At 46.9% G+C, this 21,108-nt stretch overlaps 1 protein-coding gene across 2 annotated transcripts in view; it reads left to right on the plus strand.

Moving 5' to 3' along the window:
• Positions 1-21,108, plus strand: part of LOC147463155 (uncharacterized) — a 145,055-nt gene that overhangs the window by 57,787 nt on the left and 66,160 nt on the right. For both annotated transcript variants that reach the window (XM_086487493.1, XM_086487485.1), the window contains exons 4-13: positions 4,102-4,174; positions 4,276-4,353; positions 4,432-4,491; positions 4,587-4,691; positions 4,806-4,916; positions 5,888-5,914; positions 6,195-6,314; positions 6,418-6,593; positions 6,675-6,886; positions 7,671-7,786. In XM_086487493.1, the coding sequence (XP_086343619.1) occupies positions 4,102-4,174; positions 4,276-4,353; positions 4,432-4,491; positions 4,587-4,691; positions 4,806-4,916; positions 5,888-5,914; positions 6,195-6,314; positions 6,418-6,593; positions 6,675-6,886; positions 7,671-7,786 (1,078 nt within the window). The remainder of the gene's footprint in view (positions 1-4,101; positions 4,175-4,275; positions 4,354-4,431; positions 4,492-4,586; positions 4,692-4,805; positions 4,917-5,887; positions 5,915-6,194; positions 6,315-6,417; positions 6,594-6,674; positions 6,887-7,670; positions 7,787-21,108) is intronic.

Raw genomic sequence — 21,108 nt, forward strand, 5'->3', positions numbered from 1 at the left:
ACCTTGAAGGTCACCTGCCTTGCGAGTAGCAAGTTTCTCAAGCGCGCGGCATATATCTTCAATGGTAAAGAAGGGAGACATAAATGGAAGGGAGCTACAACCCTCCATCTTATCAACATTGGGTTGCTCATAGAGGTTCTTACAATGCATATACATATCCTCAAGAGTCAAATCACCAAAGCTCTCAACGCGCTTGCCTTTTAGATTTTGCCAAAACTTGCCACATGCATGTGCTTTCTCTTGTGCTAAAAGAAGTTGTTTTTCGACTTCCCACCTTCTCCTCTTCTTTTGAACAAGTGCTTTGTATGTGTGTGAACATTCCAAGTAAACTTCCTTGTCTTTGATTGCATCCAATCTTAGCAAGTGTTTTCGGGCTTGACTACATTCCATGTCAAACCATTTCTTCTTGGTGCTACCCTTCTTAGACCTTTTGCAAGACATGTGTTTCGCCGAAAAGCATTCCTTCGCACAAGAGAAAATTACTTCTTTGAAAACTTTCCATTTGCATTCTAATGTTGGGCTCCCTTGATGCTCTATCATGCTTAACATTTGGTCCACCATATCAGCATATATAAGTGCTCGTTTGAAGTCTAGACGTAGGTACAAATGATTCACATCATGATTGGAGGCTACATGCTCGGGCCGTTTACCACACTTGAGGTCAATACATAACATCCTATGATCCGATTCCGGATTCCATTCACCAAGTGTAAAGCTTTGTATGCATTCTAGAGTGGCTTCTGAGAACAACATATAGTCAATCACGCTAGCACCATTGTGCTTTCTACATGTAAAGTCATTGGTGCCTTGCCATAGAGATACACCATTTGCAATGAGCATTCCAGTACTATTGCACATATGTAGAAGTGACTTTTCATAGTGATCCACTTCTTTTGCATCATTAGAACTTCGATTATACATGTATGAGTCATCCACTCTTCTTGATACATGCGGCATGTCGACTTGTTGTGTGTCGTGTTGTAACATATTTGTGCGAGCATTCGTGTCTCCAAAAACAATGACTTCACCTTGATCCTTGTAATGAGCAATGTCTTCCTCTAGTTCAACAAAGGGCTGATCTCTATCCATATTCAAGCGAGCATAAAAGTTGGAGTCATAGTGAGGAATGTAGCAGCCGGCCACAAACATGACTTGACCATTTGGTGGGCTGATTTTCAGCCATAAGTAGCGTTTATACTTATCTTCTTTGACAATGGAAACATCTTTTAAACCCTTTTTGGTCATACATGCTACGCCTCCTTGGCCTCTTCGTTGCTTTGCATTTTTGGCCCACATCAAAGAATGCACATCGTATTTGTCAAATCCAAGAATTCGTTGCGCATCATGCTCTCATGTTTCGACAAGAAGTATCACATCGGAGTCATTGGTAAGCTCATCAATGCCAATTCCCGCATTCCATGGATACCCGTTACAATTCCAAAAGCTTATTCGCAAGCGTGAGTTGGTCTCATAGATCATGTGTCCCTATTTGTTGGGTGGACTTGCATCCTCCTCAAGTGCCTTTTCTTCTTGAGATGATACCTTAACCTTCTTGCTTCTTTCCTCGTATGCTTTGCGACGTACATTTTGTTGCATAAGAGTGCGATCCTCATATACATTACAACCCGTTCCTTTGAGGTAGATCCAACCATTGTCAAGGATGATCTTTCTCTTTACTTCATCAGCCATGGTACATACAATAGGTCTTTCTCCCGAGCGAGGGACTCCTTGTTTTCCAACTCGATGTGCACCATAAGCCATGATTCCTGACATGCCAAAGTGTGTAGCAAAAAACTCTTCAACTAGCAACCGCAAGAGATTGGGGTGTTTCCATGCTTTCCTCCTTGATTCCATGAATGACGATGTTCTTTGAGCGTTTTTGTCGTTCTTGCAATTCTTGAGTGTCCACATTCTCTACATTCTTTGCTTGGACAACGGCTTGCGTGATAGGAGATGTAGAAACCACATTATCCTTACATATATCAGCCCATGATTTGGATGCATTTCTCATCTCACATACATCATGTCGTATTGTATCTATCGTTTCCTCTTTCAATACATGATCACTCTCAACTTTGCTCAAGCGCTCTTTCACTACATTCATGTCAACAAGAGAGCGTTTACATTCTTGAACTTCATTCTCAAGATGCATCAAGCGTGTTGTTTGCATTTCAAGAACCTTCTTGAGGTTCTCATTCTCCACAACGAGAACTCTTAAAGTACCATTCTCCATTGCAAGTGCGCGTAACTCTTCACCTTGCTTGTTGACGGTTTCTTGTAACGAGATCAAGTAAGCCATGATCATTGCTTCCGTTGTTGTAGACGATGTGGTTGGATTAGCATCCAAATTCCTTGGAGATTTTGCATCATTCTCCATGGCGAGTGTGGCTTTTCCACCCTTGCGAGTTTTGTCTGACATTGCCTTCAAGTCGGCAACAAAAATGCAAAGTTTTGACAGTTTTTTCAGTTCTGAGATGCTGTTACAGCAAAGCCTTCCATTACACAGAAAAATTCTGTCTTTACATCAATGCGTAGAGGGCTTCGTGCTCTTCGATTGAGGCTATAGATCACCTAAATCAGAGTTCGGATGAGCAAGTTATGGTCAAAAGAGTGAACTGTTGTCTACTAGGTCAAAAAACGGCTGAGAGAGAGAGAGAGAGAGAGAGAGAGAGAGAGAGAGAGAGAGTTAGTTACCAGGAACGAGCAACCGGAACGGGAATGCGGAACAAAATGCCATTCCGTGTTACGGGTACTCTCGTTTGAAACACGGAATGGGGATTCGGAACGGGAACTTGGAATGGGAACGGGGAACGGAGACCTGAAAACGGCCATTCCCTGTTACTATGGGGGGGGGGGAGAGAGAGAGAGAGAGAGAGAGAGAGAGAGAGAGAGATAGAAATAGAAATAGAAATAGAAATGTTATATTAACGTCTTCAAAAGGCCATAATGACCTATGAGACCCGAAAGTTACAAAGTGGTGGATCTGATACAAAGTCAGAGTAACAAAATAACCTAACAACAGTACAAAACAAAGATATATACTATGGGGTCCTAAGTTGATCGATGTGAACCAAGCAAAAAACTAAGCAAAAAATGGGCGGCTTGTTGGGATAGCTGAATCACAAGAGATCTAGCATCGGTCGTTGGCGAATCTCATCAATTTCCTCCATGGTTAGTAGAGAGAGAGAGAGAGAGAGAGAGAGAGAGAGAGAGAGAGAGAGAGAGCACGTTACACGGAGTGGCGGAATTCCACCCCAGAGAGTATTGGCCCCAAACCGTGGCGTCCCTTTCGGTATTTTTTTATATTGCTTGAACAAGGTACACTCTGTGGCTCTTGCTTTGCATCTGCCCGCGGTAGAATGCCATAGTGAGAGCCCAGAGTTCATATTTAAAGGCCCTTGGCCATTCAAAAGCAGTTGCATGAAAAGCTTAAAGTTCTAAAAGCATCTGCTGTCCAAAAGCTGCCAGCCTGCAAAATACGGAAATCCGTACAGCCTGCCACGTGCCAGCTGTCAGCGCAATTCGCAGAAATCTTCCACGTCAGCAGGTCAGCGCAAATTGCGAAAATCTGTACTGCTCTACCACGTCATCAGCTGGTACACAAAAGAGCTCTTGTGTGTGTGCTGATCCTGCTTATTTAATCTCTTTAGGTTCCTTGGCCCCCATCAGGTCCCATAAGTTGGTAAGACTTCTTTTGCTGCTTCTGCTGTTTCTGCTCCTTCTAGGGTTTAGGCTTCTCGACCGGGATCTGCAGGTTGGCTCCATTCTTGAGTGGCTTGACACGTCAGCAGTTTGTGACACCTTGCTTTTCAAGGGTTGAAAGATGTGTAGAATGGATGTCCAGCCTGTTCAGCTGTTCACGCTTGTATGCTGCTGCTGCTGTGTGTCTTATAGCTTGCTCACTCTCTCTCTGCTGTCTTAAATTGGGTCGGGAAGAGAGAACACCGATGGGAGGTAGGTTTTTCATGTAAAAGCATGCTTTGCATTGTGCAAATAACTGTCTTGGTTCAGTTTCTACATATCTTTTTACTGACTTATCCATATTTTGAAATATTCTTATTTTTGAAAAACATTTGCTAGCTCATATTGTGCTGATTACAGACAGAGCAGAGATGGGGACTCTGGTGCAAGAGTTCAACCATCAGGAGCTGTTGGGAATTCTCAACCTCGGCAGGTGCTCTTCATTGAACTTGCTTATCATGACCTCTTGAATCATTCTTTTTTTAGAGGAGATACTTTGTATGATACCGACCTCGGTTTCAAAATTCCCTGCAGGAACTTGTTAAAAGTACTCCCAGGCCTCAAGATGAGATCAAACATCTAAAAAAGCTTCTTTCAGATTGCACATTGAAGGCATGTGATGTTCTGTTTTTGTTACTTACAGTGATAATGACAGGTCTGACACTTTCAATCTTGATACTGATTCAACAGGAGATGCAATTAGTGCATGAGAATCACATGCTTGAAAAACGCTTATCTGAGCTGCGATTGGTGTGTTTTTGACACTCAAACTATGCCGTTTTCTAGAAGGAATTGATTTTGCTTTGTTAATGGCATCAGACCACTTACGACTTTAAAATTTCCAGACAATTGAGAAGTATCAACAAGAGCTTGTGGATGCTTCTTCAAGAGAGACGTCCGTGAGGCAGGACGTTTTAGAGGAAAATGCTCGGCTTACCTCTGAAATCAGAGTAGGTTCTGCAGTAGCACAACTTTCTCCAATCTTTTTTGGGTCTGTCATAAGAGGAATTATTTCACTTGGTTATACTCTGTTTTGATCAAAAAGTTCTAGCTGTATGGTCCAGGCTGCAAGGCAGGAGATCAACTTCTATGCATCATCGCTTATGCCTTTGCTTGCGGAATTCAATTTGCAACCTGCTACTCGGGATCCACATTCCATCATCAGTGGTATCAAGGTGTGAAATCTGGCTTGATTGAGCTGGTGATACTTTTTCAGCAAGTTTATTGACATGTACTAAGCTAGCTTTTGGTAACTGACGAGTAACTTTCTGACTGGTGAGATGTTGTGTCTGCAAAATCTTCTTAAGCAAATCATACAAAAGTCAACTCGATTTTGAATTGGATGTTTGCTGATGCATTATGAAATAAGTTTATCTAGCCACCAAGAACTTATAGATGAGCGGCTAAAGGAGTTGGCTAGTATCTTTGATGAGGGCAGTGCATTTTGATTTTCTTTAAAAGAGAGGGCATTTAACACTGTTAGTAAGAGCCTTTGAGCCTTTGGTGAAGTTGGACTTACGGGGTTGGCTTGAGGGCAGTGCATTTTGATTTTCTTATAAGGGATGGCATTTAAGACTGTCGGTAAGAGCCTTTGGTGATGCTGGACTTAGAGAAGACCATTTGATGCTCCTGCTTATGAACCTGCTTTTTGATTTTCTTAAAAGGGATGTCATTTAAGACTGTCGGTAAGAGCCTTTGGTGATACTGGACTTAGAGAAGACCATTTGATGCTCCTGCTTATGAACCTTCAGGGTTTCTATGTTGTAGATGTGCAATCAGACACTCTTCAACCCAATCGCGTCGGCAATTGGCTGGGCCTTTATCTTTGCTGAATCATTGGACCCAGCATCTTCATATTACTTTTTTGATCTATTGGTTAAATCAACAAATAGTGTAGGACGGCTGTTTACAGTTTACATCAAATTGTTGTGCATAGATCTCACACATAGAGACTTTGAAGCGTATAGAATTATCTCATCTAACTCTTGCAACAAGACATGAGTAGCTGAGGAATTGGGTGGACCATGGCAGCTTTTAGATGCTTTTCTACCCCGTGTGTCTGTTACCTTTGGTGTGTTTAAGTTGTGTTCTATATATCGCATATTTGGAGATGTATCTGATTCAAATAATGTTTAATTACATGCAGGCGCTTGTACAACACCTTCGAGAAGAGGTATTGATTCGTCTTGCATTATAATCTTTTGATTTTTGTTGAAAATTGCTTGAGGTGCATTATTCTAGAGTGATGCAATGAACCTCATTTACAAAAAACAAAATGTAAAGTTTCAATTTGAGGCTGTTTGTTTTCTGTTGCCCCTATTCTTGGCCCACTCACTGATTACGTGAGTAGGGATGAGTTTTTTTTCCCAAATGATTTTTCAAAATGTGCCTTCAGCTTTGTTTGCTTGAAGTTTGTTAAGCAATCTTTACTCTTAACTTTCAATTGTCGATAGGCTAGAAAGGATTCAGGAACACCCAAGCAGTCTTGGCGAAATTCTCAAATGTATCAACAAGCTCAACATGGCGTTTCTTCTTCTCCTGTTCATCATATGTCATGGGTCCCTAAATCTCCAGTAAGACTTCGTGTTATCTCATATTCATGTGTCTCCACGCTGGTGGCTTGTATCATAAGTAAGCTTGGAAGCATTGTTTCCCATGTTTATTTTGGGTGAACAGGAACCTCATGGCCTTGAGATTGTTCCTCAAGCGTCTTATTTACAACCTGAAAGACCTCTTTCACCCACTTCGCCCCTCTCGCATACTCCTAACGATTGGGAATCCAATCCACATCATGCTTTTGGCACTGACAACTATAGCAATGAGAACATTAGGCTCTCTGCATATCCGGCACAGTACGTTTTTTTCTGTTTCCTTGATTTAAAATACATTTGTTCATTTTGTTGGTTTATTGGTTTGCAACTACATTATGGCAGGGGGTCAGAGCCTCAGCAGATCAATTCCCGTAGAATACCTGCAGACTATAACAACTCTGGTTTACCACAAAGAAGTGACTCCTACAATGATACAGATGAGGAGTCAAATGTCCCGGGCCATGGTTATGGCCCAGAGTATCCAGAAAGAGCTGAACGGCTATCCTCACAGCTACCCACAGTCAGGGAGGAGCCAAGTTCATCTCTTTCTGATGGTAAGATGATTATCTGGTGATTTTGCCACGATAAGTTCCAGGATTATTTAATTCAGTAAGTGTCAGTATAGTAGATTTGTAAATGTTTCTGCATAGGAGCAGTTTAATAAAAAGTAAATCACTTAAGAGTATCTCACAATAATAGTTACTCGTGAGAATCATTATGGCAAGCACAGCAAATTCGTGGTCTTGGACATGGTAGGATGCCCTTGTGGCCAAGAGCTGGCATATTTTATGTGGTAGATATAATGAACTCCAGGCTCCATTGAGGGTTTGTTTACTACAAAGCAGTGGAGAGTAGCTTTAAGAAACCAGAAAGAATTGCCTTGCTCAGGTGTGCTAACACGTCGAAACAAAAAGATTTCAAAATGCTTCTTATGTTACTAGTATATCTCCCTGAGACTCCATTTGTTGAGAATGTTCAATTTTGTGTTCTTATTCTGTGTCTCAGCCATCAAACACTGTAATTCATTGCTCTTAATCCTCATGAATTATTGAATGCACAGCCTGATGAGCATTTTTGCATTTTCTGTTTATAGGTTTGACAGTGTTGTAATCAGATGTCCTCTTTGTGTATGCGTGGCAACCATTAGCCTGCAGTGTCAGAAATCTGACTAGTTGATTTACTGTTTGAGAAATACCAGTAGGAATCAGGTAGTGATCAGAGCCATAGGTTAGGAAGAGGGATTGTTTTATATATTTTTCTGTGTCTTTTTAGTGGGTTGGTGTGGAAAGGCAGAGGAAAGATTGTCATTTTGTTTTTGACCATTGTGTTTGTTTGCAGAGGAGGATCCTTTACCTGATATCGAGGGCCTTTGCATTAATGGCGATGCAGTTCTGGGGAACAAGATCACAGCATGTGGAATCTCAATCAATGGGACTACATTATGCCATTTCCAGGTTTAAGCTCCCGTTTTTAATCAAATCTGACTTTGTAAGAAAGAAAGAAAGAAATATATGTTAACATCTCTTAAAGGCCAAAGTGGCCCACTAGACCCAAACAAATCACAATTGATGATGATATCTATGATCAGAAAGGGTTGCAAAAGTGATACTTGAAGTACCACCCTAACTTATGTCCCTAGCTAGAAAAGGAAAAAGAGAGCTCCTGAATGCTATAGGCTACTCTATGAACCTTATTATACAACTGGTGTGTTGTGGATGTAGTCCTGCTCAGCACAGCATCTCCTTAAGTAATTGTCTTGAGAGTGAGAAAATGCTGAGTTTTCATGCGTTGCTCCTCCGCTAACAGCAATGAGGACTCAAATATGCACATGGTGAGGAAGCTGTAAGTGTGGGTCCCATGGTTGTGGGCATCTTTACTCAACAGACGGCAATGGCCCTGTTTAATGTCACCCCTCTAGAGGGTCATTTACTGCGTAGCTTGGTGGATGAGGAAGAAGAGGGGGCTGGAGCTATAGCACTGGCACTGAAACGGTCTGTTATGGCTCCTTCACAGCTGGGAATATGGGATCTTCTTGTGATATAGACTCACGTCTACCTGTCTTCAATCGCAGATTATGTGAGCAGGGACGCATCTGTCCAATAGCACTCCTGATACCATGTGTGAGCTGTGTATCCCTGTATGTAGGGTGTATGATAAACCTGTCCGAAGTGGTGTGTAGAAAATGGCCTTGGCATTTTGTAGAAAATCATCTTGAATAAAATAAATGTCTCGAGGGCACATACCTGAAGGTAAAAATACATTTACATAGCTAATTACAATAGAAGTATAGCCCAAAAGGTTACAACAGAGCCATCCCTGATAGTTTAATTTGACTTTAATGAAAGCCATGTATCATTTGTAATTATGTACATACCTATTATAATATTTAAGCTACTTGTTGCAAAAACACAGATCTGCTACAAAAAAATTGCAACAAATTTGATGTTAATGCAAGGCTGAAAATGGTGTGGCTGATGTGGGAACAAATGGGCTCGACTCCAAGGCAATGGGTCACCAAAGAAAGAGAGAGCGCACACAAGGCTGCAAAATGGGATCACTGACAGAGCTCAAAACGATCTCAACAAGGGCTGCATATCTACTAAAAAAATACCAGCAAAGGGTAGGGTGATAGGGAATAGAAAACGCTAGGAGAGGGTGAGTGCTGTGCGCCCCGCGAATATGTGTGAGGGAGAGAGGGTAGGTGGTCCATTTTAAAGGAAAAAATTTACCGCAAGATCCGGTGATCAACTACCATCCAGTAAGTGAAGTACCGTTTAGTAAGTGCAATGTGCACATATAGGGTTTCCGGCATTGTTCTTACTGTATCTCACAAAACTGTGATGCATTTGACCTGGGAACTAAACCGACGCGCTACCTTAAGTTGGAGTTACAATGCTGAGCAAGCAATTGGTGTTATTATCCAAAGTGAGAGACATCTTATCCGGCTGACTTCTCTCAGAAGTAAGTTTATGGACAACGACGGAATCATCTCTTACATTTTTTGAGTGGATTCCAATGGTTGTCTTGGAGGAGAAGTTTGAGTGGCTGATTGTCGCTATGTCTTTTGCAATTGCACCTTTATCAGGAGTTGTTGATGGAGTTATCCCTATTGAGGACCTGATGGTGGCTGATATGCAATTGTAGCTTTATATTCACAGGTAGATGTTGAGTTTTGGCCCAATTCTTTACTCTTTGAATGGGTAGGGATGACTTAGTTGCACCTTTGTTTAACTAGGTTTCAGATTTTGGATGACAGAGGAGGGCCTATCCTTGTAGAGCAGGGATTGTGCATCGACTTGTCTTTTTTCCTTCCAAGGATGGAAGTTCTTGGTTGGGGCTTCAACATTCTCGTCTATCTGGTGTGCAATAGATCAAGTGCATGTGCCAAAGTTTTCTTTGGATGGCAGAGGGGGATTCTGAACTATTAGGTACCACTTCTTCTCTGTTCATCCAATTTGACTGGATGAGGCCCAGAGGTGGGCCATTCTTAGCTATTTATGCTAATAATTTGAGGAGGTATAGTTGGAGTGTGGACTACCCCCATCTCCATTTCTCTCTTCAGCGACAATAGTGTGGCCTACAAATTTGGCCATGGCTATTCCCTTTTGTTATTCTGCCAGTTTCAATTGGGAGACAGGTTTGCAATCTTTTATGGACGGTACTCTTGATGGCCCTCGAGAAGAGATTTGTCGAGATCCTTTGGGTGATAGTTTGTAAGCAGTGTCGGGAGTTGGCAAGGAAATTCAATTCTTGCTTCTGCAACTCCCTTGGGTAACGAATTTTTTAATCTTTGTGGGCAGGTAATAGTTGCCCTAGGCAGGCCGCAGTTCCTTACTCTTTTAGAGTATTGGTAGTACATTGTGGATTGGATGCCGATTGTCACGGGCCACGGTCGTGCGCGTGTATTTTTTGAAGCACAATAGCCAAGGACTAAGTTCTGATGTAGGTTATATTGGAAGCAAACAACAAAAATTGGAGTGTGTGTGCTCTTTTGAGCGTGTAAAGAGTTTGGCATATTATATTGGATTGAAACTTTTAGTCTTACAGTTTTGATATTTAGTTACAATGGAAGTAGCTCTACTCTGGGTTGTCTCAGATTTCTCTCTGATGGTACTCACTCTTTATTCCAAGATTGAGTGGAAAAGGGGTGGGGGTGTGGGGGCTCTCATCTATAGAAGGGGGGCTTCTAGCACTAGCTCTTGAAGCTTTCCGTGAGACACTTTGTTTAAGTCAGACACACGGTAGAGAGAGTGTTTACCTCAGTAGGCATCTTTGGGGATTATTCTCTTCACGAGGAGGCTTCTAAGTTCTTGTCTTCCGATGACTCGTTGCTCCATTCATCGGAGTAACATGGGTGGACTCCTCTAGTCCTATTTTTTTCCTTCTTGCGTGCTTCTTCCGGTAGTTGGATGGTGTGCATGAGCCCATATTCCGATTAGTATCTTGGCATATGCGTTTGTAAACCATAGCAATTGGAGGCACTTTTGAATGCCTGTCTCTGTCGTCTCCCTTTCTTTGCCTCTCTTCTTCTAGATGTCCTTGCCTCTAAGCTAACTCTGTCAAAAGTTCTTGCCATAGAAGACTCCATTGGAGCCTCATGCCTTTCTTGCTCCTGTGCTTGTTGTCTATGCTCATGCATGCAGCACTATCTTGCGTGTCACAAGACGGGCACCACGTGCCAATATCAAAGGACAGATTGAACAAACTTTTAGCACTTTAATAACAACTGAATTGAGAGAGAGAGACGACACGCGACACGGAGTGGCGGAATTCCACCCAGAGAGTATTGGCCCCAAACCTTGGCGCCCCTTTCGGTATTTCTTTATATTGCATCAACACAGTATAAGCCGGTACTCCAGACTCTCCACCTTCTCCAGGAAGCATGCCAAAGAATGAGCCCATGGCCTCATATTTAAAGGCCCCAGGCCCCAAAAGCAGTTTACATGGAAAGCCTTTAAACTCAAAAACTTAATCTTTTTACAAATAACCGCAATAAATCCCTCCGCTCTAGATCTTAGACTCGATGGTCCTTTCCTTCCCGTGCGGGAACCTGAGAGGCTAGTTTTCAACTCAGATACCTTGTTCTTAGAGCACAAAAGGCTTAAGCTCTACAAACCGTCCCACATTGCGTTTCCGGAATCCCCAAGCGTAGGCCGAAGCCTCCTTGCTCCTTCTCTGAGTTGGAGTACATGCAAAACACAAACACAGTAGCAAGGAATCGTAGATATCATGTACAATCATCACTTGTTGCTCCCAACATGGAAAACAACCTCCCAATGCAAACTTGTCACAAACACTTTGCAGTTACGTCGCAGCAGAGCCTCCTCTTTTGTTAGCGCTGGCAATTCTGTTGAGAGTGGGATGTCCCTGTTGCTTTTATAGGCTCTAGAGGCTGGCAAGAATAGCAAGGGACTCGTGCTTTTCCTCCCAACAATAGCAAGCCGGGGGAGGATGGAAGAAATGAAATGATATATTAACGTCTTTTAAAGGCCAAAATGACCTATGAGACCAATCTGTTACAGCTCGGTGAATGAGAGTCCCGCGGGTGTGAGTATGAGTTGAGCTTTGCAGAGGTGGCTCCTCCTCTATATATGTCTAGTGTTTGGTGTGAAGAAATCAGTAATCTGTCTCTGGGATTGTCTATCTTCAGATCTCCTCAGTAAACTATCTCTGTGTCTTTGTAACTCAAGTAGATACAGGCCAACACATTTCTGGTCCTGATAGCTCATGACTCTCGAGAAGAGTTCGAAGCCTTCTCTGAATAGACAGTGGAAGCGACCCCGTATCTCGTAATACACTGTGCATTGACATATATAATGTGTCTCCGTCTCTGGCTTTGTATGGCATATGCGCCGTGCGGCATTTCCTGCTAGCTACACAGAGAGAGAGAGAGAGAGAGAGAGAGAGAGAGAGAGAGAGAGAGAGAGAGAGAGAGAGAGAGAGAGAGAGAGAGAGAGAGAGAGAGAGAGAGAGAGAGAGAGAGAGAGAGAGAGAGAGAGAGAGAGAGAGAGAGAGAGAGAGAGAGAGAGAGAGAGATGTAATGAAATGTAATATTAACGTCTTCAAAAGGCCAAAATGACCTATGAGACAAAAAGGTTACATGTGGTGAATCTAATACCAGGTCTGGGTACAAAAAGTACAAAGAACTGAAAAGAAAATAGTGGGTAGGGGTGGGGTGAAAGCTGATACAAAGGTGAGCTGATACAATGGAGCTCTCTGACAGTCGAGGCATCCTAATACATATACATATGACATAGTTACATGGGACGGTGGGTCGGGGTCGGGGTCGGGAACGGGGATGGGGAAGGGGACTGATGTAGACTCCGGCATGGCCTGAAACTCATCACTGAGAAAGAGGCCCCTTAAGGCTCCGCCACATGTAGACAAGCGGCCTTGTCACGTGACACATCCAACCCTATGTGTCCGTGGACAAGCTACAACATGACCGGGGTTGAGTTTAGTCAAGTCAGTCTAGAATAGGAAGTGACCTGGCACTTTTATGAGCCTGTTCGCAGACCGTGCATGTCCAGACACTTAGAGTAGATGCATATCCTCCGGTTGCACACAACATGATCATCAGTATTCCCATCAGAATCCATCAGAATCCATCAGGGGAATTGTCCAGTGCATTAAACCTATTTTCCCTATTTTTGACATTTTTCGCTTATTTATTAAGTGACTTTTGTTTGAAAGTAGGTAGGGCAATTTGCTAAGTTTGTATAAATAGAAACCTAGCGCTAGCACATTCTGGCAGAAGAGGCAGCAGGAACTCGGTTCAACAGGCACCTTCTCAGTAGGACCCTCAGCAGGCCTAGCGTTTTTGCATCACAGCAAGGACCTAGTGTTTCTTATCCACAGACTAGCCTTGCCGTTTTTGCATGGTAGATTAGCCTCGGCGAAAACAAGACACAGCATATCAATCCTAGCGTTAGCAGATTTCCTCGGCAATGACAGTTTTCAGCCCTAGCGTTTTTGGTTTGCAGATCAGCCTCGGCGTTTTGCAATTCCTTCGCGACAGAATTAGCAATAGCATCAGTGTTTTCAGTTTTCAGCAGTTAGTACCCGCAGTAGAACCCCCAAACCTCGCAGATCTCACCTTCCCGCAGCAGATCCTTGCTGCACGGTCAGATCCGTCGGAGTTTACAGTTTCAGCCCGGAAAACGCAGATTTCAGCACCTGCGTTTTCAACGCGTCGTTGTCGCATTGTCGTCATCGACATCGTCACCGAGACAGAGTCAAAATTCAGCAGATAAAGATTTGCAGATTTCAGCCCTTAGCGTTTTCAGATTTCAGCCCGTCTCGTCGTCTTCCTCATCGTCGTTGACATCGTCGGCAAGTCCAAAGCATTGTAGAGATTTGTGCAAGCATAAGTAGACCGCTCTCGCCATAGAGAGTGGGGCCTTCGGAGGAGGGTTTTGGCAACATACTGGTGTCGTATTCTTCTCTCTCTATCTCTCAGTCTCAGCACCTTCATTCACAGTGTCATTCACTTTGTTTGTGATCATTTTTTTTTTCCGAGAAATAGATCCTTCTATTAGTTAATGAAAACTGCCCATAGGGCTACATCCACCTCTGCGAGAGAGGGCTACAACAAGCATGATGGGGAGACTCTCCCAATGAAAAAACAGCATATATACAATGAGGCTAAATCAAAAGATGGGAGGAGGGAAGAGCCACACAGGTGGACAGTAGTGCCATCTGAGCACCCCCTGGACTATGGTGTAGAAAGGCCCAGGGCGCCAGAGTCGAAGAAAAGCCTCAGGGCGCTCCCGCATGCGGTCGGAGCTGCCTTGTAGTCCCTCAAGTTTTCCTCTGAGAGTATGGATCAGCTCTAGCCAAAAGTCACGAACAGTCTCTGATGGTGGCACAGGACGAGCCTCAAAGATGCGGAAACAGCGGGCCCGCCAGATGAACCAGAGAGCTAGGCCGCTGATGAGCTCCCAACACTCCTCTCTCTCACTGCACCATTCCAGTGGAGTAAGCTCTGTAGCAGGTTGGAGTGTAGGTCGCCCCCCCTGTATCACTATCATCCTGCTGGTGGAAGATAGCTCAAACTGAAGTGCTGGGCCCGTGAGGGTGGACCAAGCCGCTGCCCCCCAAGTGTACTGTCGAGCCGTGGAGAGAGCAGGCGTCAGCCGAAGAACACGTAGCCACAGCTGCTTGGCCGAGGGACAGTCCCACAGACAGTGACGCTGACGCTCCACCAACTGGTCACAGGCTGCACATGCGGTCGAGAGACCACTATGCACAAGCCTGCTCCCTACTGCTGTGGCTGTGTGTGCAACCAGCCACTGGAACAAAGTGACGCGCCTCGGTTGTCTGGAGTCCCACAGCCTCTGCCAAAAAGCTGCCAAGAACTCGAATGTGAGGCCCTCCTTTTGCCAATGACTTGCTGCAGCGGGCCGGGCCTCTCTGTGTGCTGCAAGTATATGACGTCCAAGCCGAACAGTGTACTGAAAGAAGGGGACTCTTGGGCGGTCTACAGAAGAGAAGGGGTCCCTCCATAGCCACTCACCAAGATCCCACTGTACTCGTGCCAGTGGACAACACTCGCAAGCCCATAGCCTCCAGTGTCCAGTCTCAAGAGCTGCTGGGTCAGGGTCTATGACGCAACTCCTCCCACAGATGCCCACAACTCGGATCCTCTGGAAAAAACACTCTGCTACCTGCGGGGCCTCTATTGCAACTCGTTGTAATCGTCCCCCACCCTGAAGCTCGAAGAACTGGGTTGGGACAGTCTCTGAGCAAGCACTGACTGAAATGAGAACCTCCACTCGTGTGAAGGCTCCCATCCACCGGGGTGCTACTGGCTCGAGAGGCGTGAGCCACTCAACTGGAACTAACTCTGAGATGTCCTGACACATGCTCTGCACCCCTCTCATGCCCTGTAGCTGGACAGCCTGCACCTCCTCTGACAAACCTGTGAACTCTTGCCAGTCACCTAGAGAACGCGCTGGACCTGCCGCCATGGGACCCCAAGAAACATGAGGCCGACTCCCAACGAAGTGGCCTCTCTGAGTGCTAACCATGGGGTTCCAGACGAGGGGCTGCCGTAGGCGCTCCTCCGTGCACGTCGGTTGTCTCTGCTGTAGGCCACGCCGTAAGAGCTCCCAAGATCGAAGAAAACTCGCAGCGAATGTGTCCTCTTATCTGCTGCTCAAACCAACTCGGGGCAACTCTGTAAAGATCCATCTGGTCGAAGGTTGCCAAGGGCCTCCTGACTGAGGCACCCTGGCACGAAGCCTCTGCAACAAGAATTCCTTCCAGGGCTCCTCGCCTGGAAGAAGTCCTCTGACGTTAAACTTGCCAAGAAGGGCTCTGCTCTGCTGTACAGGATCAATGATCCCAAGCCCTCCCTGAGAACAAGGAAGTGTGATGACCGACCAAGCCACCTTGGTTCGGGCAATCTGAGTGTCACTACCTGACCAAAGGAAGTTCCTGATCAGCCTCTCTACCTGGCTGATACAAGAACTCGAGAAGATCCAGCAAGAAGTGATGTACCACATAGTTGCCAACAACACCTGGTTGGCAACTACTACTCTACCAGCCAGCGAAAGTCGTGCTGAGCTCCAATGTAACAGCTTTCTCCTAATGGACAGGAGAAGAGGAGCCATTTGTTGCTCCGGGGACAAGTCCAAACCAACCTGACAACGCAAGTACCGAACTGCAGTCCTTGGGGGAATCCACCTGAAACCCTCTCCTGGCATCCAGTCTCACACAGGAGCACTGCCAACCGAGAAAGCCACTGTCTTTCTCCAGTTGATCAGTGCGCCCGATGCACAGCAGAAGGTCTCCAGAGCCTGCCCACACCTGTGTAAATTGGCCTCTTGGCCCTCTAAGTACAAGGCTGAGTCATCGGCAAACTCAGCGTCCAGTAGCTCATCTCCCCGAATAGGGAGTGCTAAGCCCTGCAGACCAACCTGCTATGACACCAAAAATCTGCTCATCGCCTCCGCATAGAACAGAAAGAGAAAGGGGGCATGAGAACAACCCTGTTTGATCGAGCGTGTGAGCATGAAGCGCTCACCTCTACCTCCTGCCAACAGCATTTGACTGTGAGCCTGTCTGTACAAAGCTGACACCCCTCTGATCCAAGCATCTGAGAAGCCCATCCTGCGTAGAGTGCCCTCTAGAAAGTCCTAGTCAACTCTGTCATATGCCTTCTCAAAATCAAGAAGAAGAATCACAATGTCCTCCCGATGGAGCCCTGTCAGGGCAGAAGCCTCCCAGAAAGTGAAGATGTTGTGAAGGATACTGCGTTCCTTGACAAAACCTGTCTGAGTCCCATGTATAAGGCTCTCCATAAGTGGCTGAATCTTCAAGCTCAAAGCCTTGCCAAGAATTTTGTAGGTTGAGTTGAGGATGGTGATGGGGCGCCACTGTCGAATCTGATCCAAGGAGCCGCCCTCCTTTGGAATGAGGCATAGTTGACACGTACGGTCACGTACGACGGGTACACATACGAAGACGTGCGGTACTAATCGAACTAAAAAAAATTAGACGTACGGTGACGTAACGTACGATGCAAAAAAAAATCATGCGTCTTACACATGATAGATCATATGAGTCATGACATCGACCTTAGTACTTAGTACCAGGGCTAGAAACAAACATTTTTCCTAACCGATCATAATAAGGGAAAACTTGAGTTTTGAGGTCAAAATTTGAAGCTTTTGCCGGTAATTACACTAAAACTTGTGTAAATTTGCCGGTTTTCTTAGAGGCAAGCTCAAAATCTAACCGGGATTTTATAATTTCAACCGGTTAAAATACACTAGACCCCGGCTTTTTTCTAACATTGCTTAGTACTAAATACTTGTAACTTAAGTCTTACAAGTTTGAACATGAAAGATCTGTCCATGGACATTGGAAACGGCAATGTCCGAAGAAAGAAGAATCATGATCTCCAAAGTGGTGGCGGCCATAGTAGATCCGCTACCCAAGCCTCGTCGCACATAGGTCATGGTGGTTTGAGCCAATGCAGCCATTGGGCTCTTGTTCAAATGCAGTCGAGATGCAAAACATTCCCACACCAAAAATCGCCCCGCAAAAAAAGAAAAAAAAAAAAGAAAAAAAAAACGCACGACTCATGTACGGAACGTACGAGTCGTACGGTACGGAACGTACGGAACGTCCCATACGTCGAACGTGGACAACCCTGGAATGAGGTAAATGAGGCCCTCACTAATGCTATCAGGCATCACTCCTGTGTGCAAAATGTATTAAAAGGCAATACAAAGATCTGGGCCAAGCAGGTCCCAATACTCCAAGAAAAAGCTGGGAGTCAGCCCATCCTCACCTGGACAGCTACCACGAGGCAGGGCCCTAAGAGCCGTGTGCAGCTCCTCAAGCTGAAGTGGCATCTCTAGCCTCTGGCGCATCTCCTTTGTCACAAGACAAGGCAACTGTGCCCAAACCTGCTCCCTGTATGCATCCTGCCGCTCTGACTGGGGCTAAGCCCACAGCAACTCACGGTAAAAGTCAGTAGCAACTGCACGCATATCCTTGGGCTCACAAGCAACTGAACCATCGAGTCTCCTCAACTCATTGACCTTGGCATGCGAGTGCCGAGGTCCCATTGTCTCAAAAAAGGTACCTGTAACTCTGTCACCTACCTTAGTCCACTGAGATGCTTGTCGGTGAAAGGCAAACTCATGACGCCTCTCCTCTGTGCAAGCAAGCTCCTGTCGAGCCTGCTGTAACTGCTCCTCCAACCATGGACTGTCTGGATGCTGCTCCTGCATCCTCTGTAGTGAAGCAATGCCTCGTCTGAGACGCTGCTCCTCCTCTCTCGCTGCAGACCGTCCAGCCAGAGACTCCTGGAGAAAAAAGTGGCTAAGCTGAGCTAGGCCTAAGGCCACTCTGTCTGCCGGTAGAGCCTGGCTGTCCATGCCCTCTGTCCAAAGAGCCTCTACCCTCTCTCTGAGTGCTGAGTCCAACAAGACCCGCTCTGGGATGCGAAGCATCGTGCTCCCACTCCTCTGCCTGTCTGCCACTGTGAGGATCACTGGTGCATGGTCCGAGAAGGAAGTCCCTGCCAGGATGCCCACGGATCCCCCCAGGTCACTGAAGTGGTCACTAGTGTAGAAGCGATCTATCCGCGATAGATTCACTCCTCCGACTCTGCGGTCCGATCTAGAGAAGGCAAGACTCTGTGGAGGCCTCACAAAGCCAGAATGCTGCCATGTATCCAGGACCCTCAGAGTCCCAAGCTGCTAACTCGACTCCATGCACAGTAGCATGGCTGCCTCCGATCCTGTCAGAAGGGTCCTCCAACATGTTGAAGTCCCCTCCTACACACCAATGGTGAACCTGTGGTAAGGACTCAACAATCTGTGACCAAAACTCTGCACGAGCACTCGCCACATTGGACGCATAGATGTTCAGGAAGCCCACCAGGCCACCCTGAACCTGCATAGTGATCCACTGAGCCCTGCTTGGCACAATAATCCCTCTGCCCACAATGGCCTGCTGCAATGAGTCCGCAATAGTCATTCATACCCCTCCCTGGATGCCTCCAAGTCTAAAAGCAGCTGACGAAAAGGTATGATAACGTCCACGCAAAATCTGACCACATCACCGAATGCGGCTCTCAGACAAATGGTGCTCCTGAAGCATAAGGAGATCAATCTCTCCTCCCACAAGGCAACGTTGAAGCTCCTGACGTAATCGGCCCCGTTGTCCCTGAAACTGGGGCCCAGCTAGTCCTTGCACGTTCCATGAGACGATCTTCATGGGGAACGAGAGAGAACAGATGCTGCCGCAGCAGCAAAACGGGCTATCTTCGAGGCTTGCTTGGATGGGGAGTAATCCGCATCCGAGCGTCCTCTAGATAGGCGAGACTGCAGTGAGTGCCTGGCCCAAGCCCAAGCAGAGCGAGCCGTGCGTAAAGCAACCTCCTCTGTCCAGGAGTCCTCATGAATGTATACATAGCAAGGCAAACACTGCGTATCAGCAAAAAAGTACACCACAATGTGCCTACATCCTGCTGAATCTTGGGGTGTCACCGCAAAGTTGGCCAGTGGCCACAAAGTCTGCAGCAAATCTGTAACTCCAAGTTCTCCCATGTGGTGAGAGAACCCGAGAACCTGTGTATGCAACCATCCCACCAGTGAGTCGAGGGACCACTCTGTCTCGGTCCTACCACAGAGGGGGAAAGAGAAACCAACTGCTGAGTCCAAGGCCTCTGTCCCCCTAGCGGCGAGGAACAAAGCATGGATCATGAAGCAGGCTGCCTCGTGGTCTGATGCGGGATCGCCGAGAAAGCGAGTGAACCCGTAATCGAAGAAATCCCAGCGGCGTCGGAGGTCAATGCTCGTCAGACCCCGAGGGATAGCTGCAAGGGAAGATGTCTGAATCTGCAGAGGGGGCAGCAAGAAAGGTTGACCCTCTCTCGCTAGGCGACTCGTGGCAAAAGCGTTGCCAAGAGATCTCCTAGCCGTCGGCGAGGGACCAGTCTCCTGAGTTGACTGTGGTACTGAAGCAGGAGGAGGGGGAGAAGGAGGGGGGGGGGGGGGGGGGGGGGGGGGGGAGAAGAGAAGCGGGGTGGGGCGACAGAGGTAGGGGGGCGAGGTTGGGAGTGGATGGGAGCAGAAGGCGGGGGGGAGATTGAAGAGGAGGAGAGGAACTCTGAAGCGGGGGCGGCTGGCGAGGGTGAAGCGGAGGTGGATGCTGGTGTAGGGGGCTCCTCCTGCTCAAGAGGACCAAAGCGATTCCCCGTGGGAACCCATTGCTGCTGAGTAGGCACCTGAGGGCCACTTTGAGTGCCAGGCTATCGCTGTGGCCCCTGGCGTCGACGGCCACGGGCATGCTGGCACCCCTCCTCCGCTGGAGCCCCAGGCTCGAAGGGTGGCTCTGAATCTGTGCGCTGTGCCGCTGGCTGTGGCTGCGGCCTAGCCTTGGCAGACTGGTGCTGAGGCTGGTGTGCAGGTCGTGGCCTCCTCCGTGGACAGGCCTTCGCTAGGTGGCCCATCTGTCTGCAAATGAAGCACTGGTTCGGGAGACCCGAGTACTCCACACTCTGTCTAAACCAACCCCCACTCACCCGAGGCAGAAGGATGACCTTCGGGAGCGTGTGGGTATCTCTGACCAAAACACGAACTTAAGGGATGCCAGCCGCCTTGGCAGCTACTGATGCTGCCGTAAGAGGTGTCTCCAGGACTGTCCGGATGGCGGAACCAATCCTGGAGAGAAGTGGAAGGTACTCCCTCCGTAAACCCGGAAAGCAGACTGAGATGGGGATATCTGCCTCCTCTACTAGTACATCCGAAGTCGGGTCAAAACCATGTCGCCATTGTCGAAAGTGGGCGCGTGATGCTCGGATGGCCAGTGGACTCATAGCTATGACTTTGGAGGCCATCTCGGAAGTCTCGAACACGATCTGGTAGTACCCCCGTCCGAGAATCCGGACATCCAGGATCTTGCCCACCTCTGCGAGAAGGTGGGCAGCGGCGGCAGTGCCGGGTGGGGCTGTAGCAGCGACAGTGCCGCGAATTGCCAGAGCTGTGGAGGGGCAGCGCGCGGACACGCAGAGCAGCGAGGGCTGCCGGGGGGGGGGGGGGGGGGGGGCAGAGAGAGGGCAGGCGAGCAGCGATGGGGGGGCGGGAAGGGGGAGGCACAGCGCAGGGGATACAGCAGCAGCGAGCGTCGCTCCTGAAGAGTGTTAAGAAAATGGTGTCACAATCAAAACTTGTTTGTGATCATTTGCACTCTCTCACTAAAGGAACGAAAGGCTCTCCCTTCCGTAAGTAAAAGGAACCCTTTAGCACAGTTTGGA

This window comes from Adiantum capillus-veneris, chromosome 2, assembly GCF_014529385.1.
Source record: "Adiantum capillus-veneris isolate H3 chromosome 2, ASM1452938v2, whole genome shotgun sequence".
NCBI classification, from domain to species: domain Eukaryota; kingdom Viridiplantae; phylum Streptophyta; class Polypodiopsida; order Polypodiales; family Pteridaceae; genus Adiantum; species Adiantum capillus-veneris.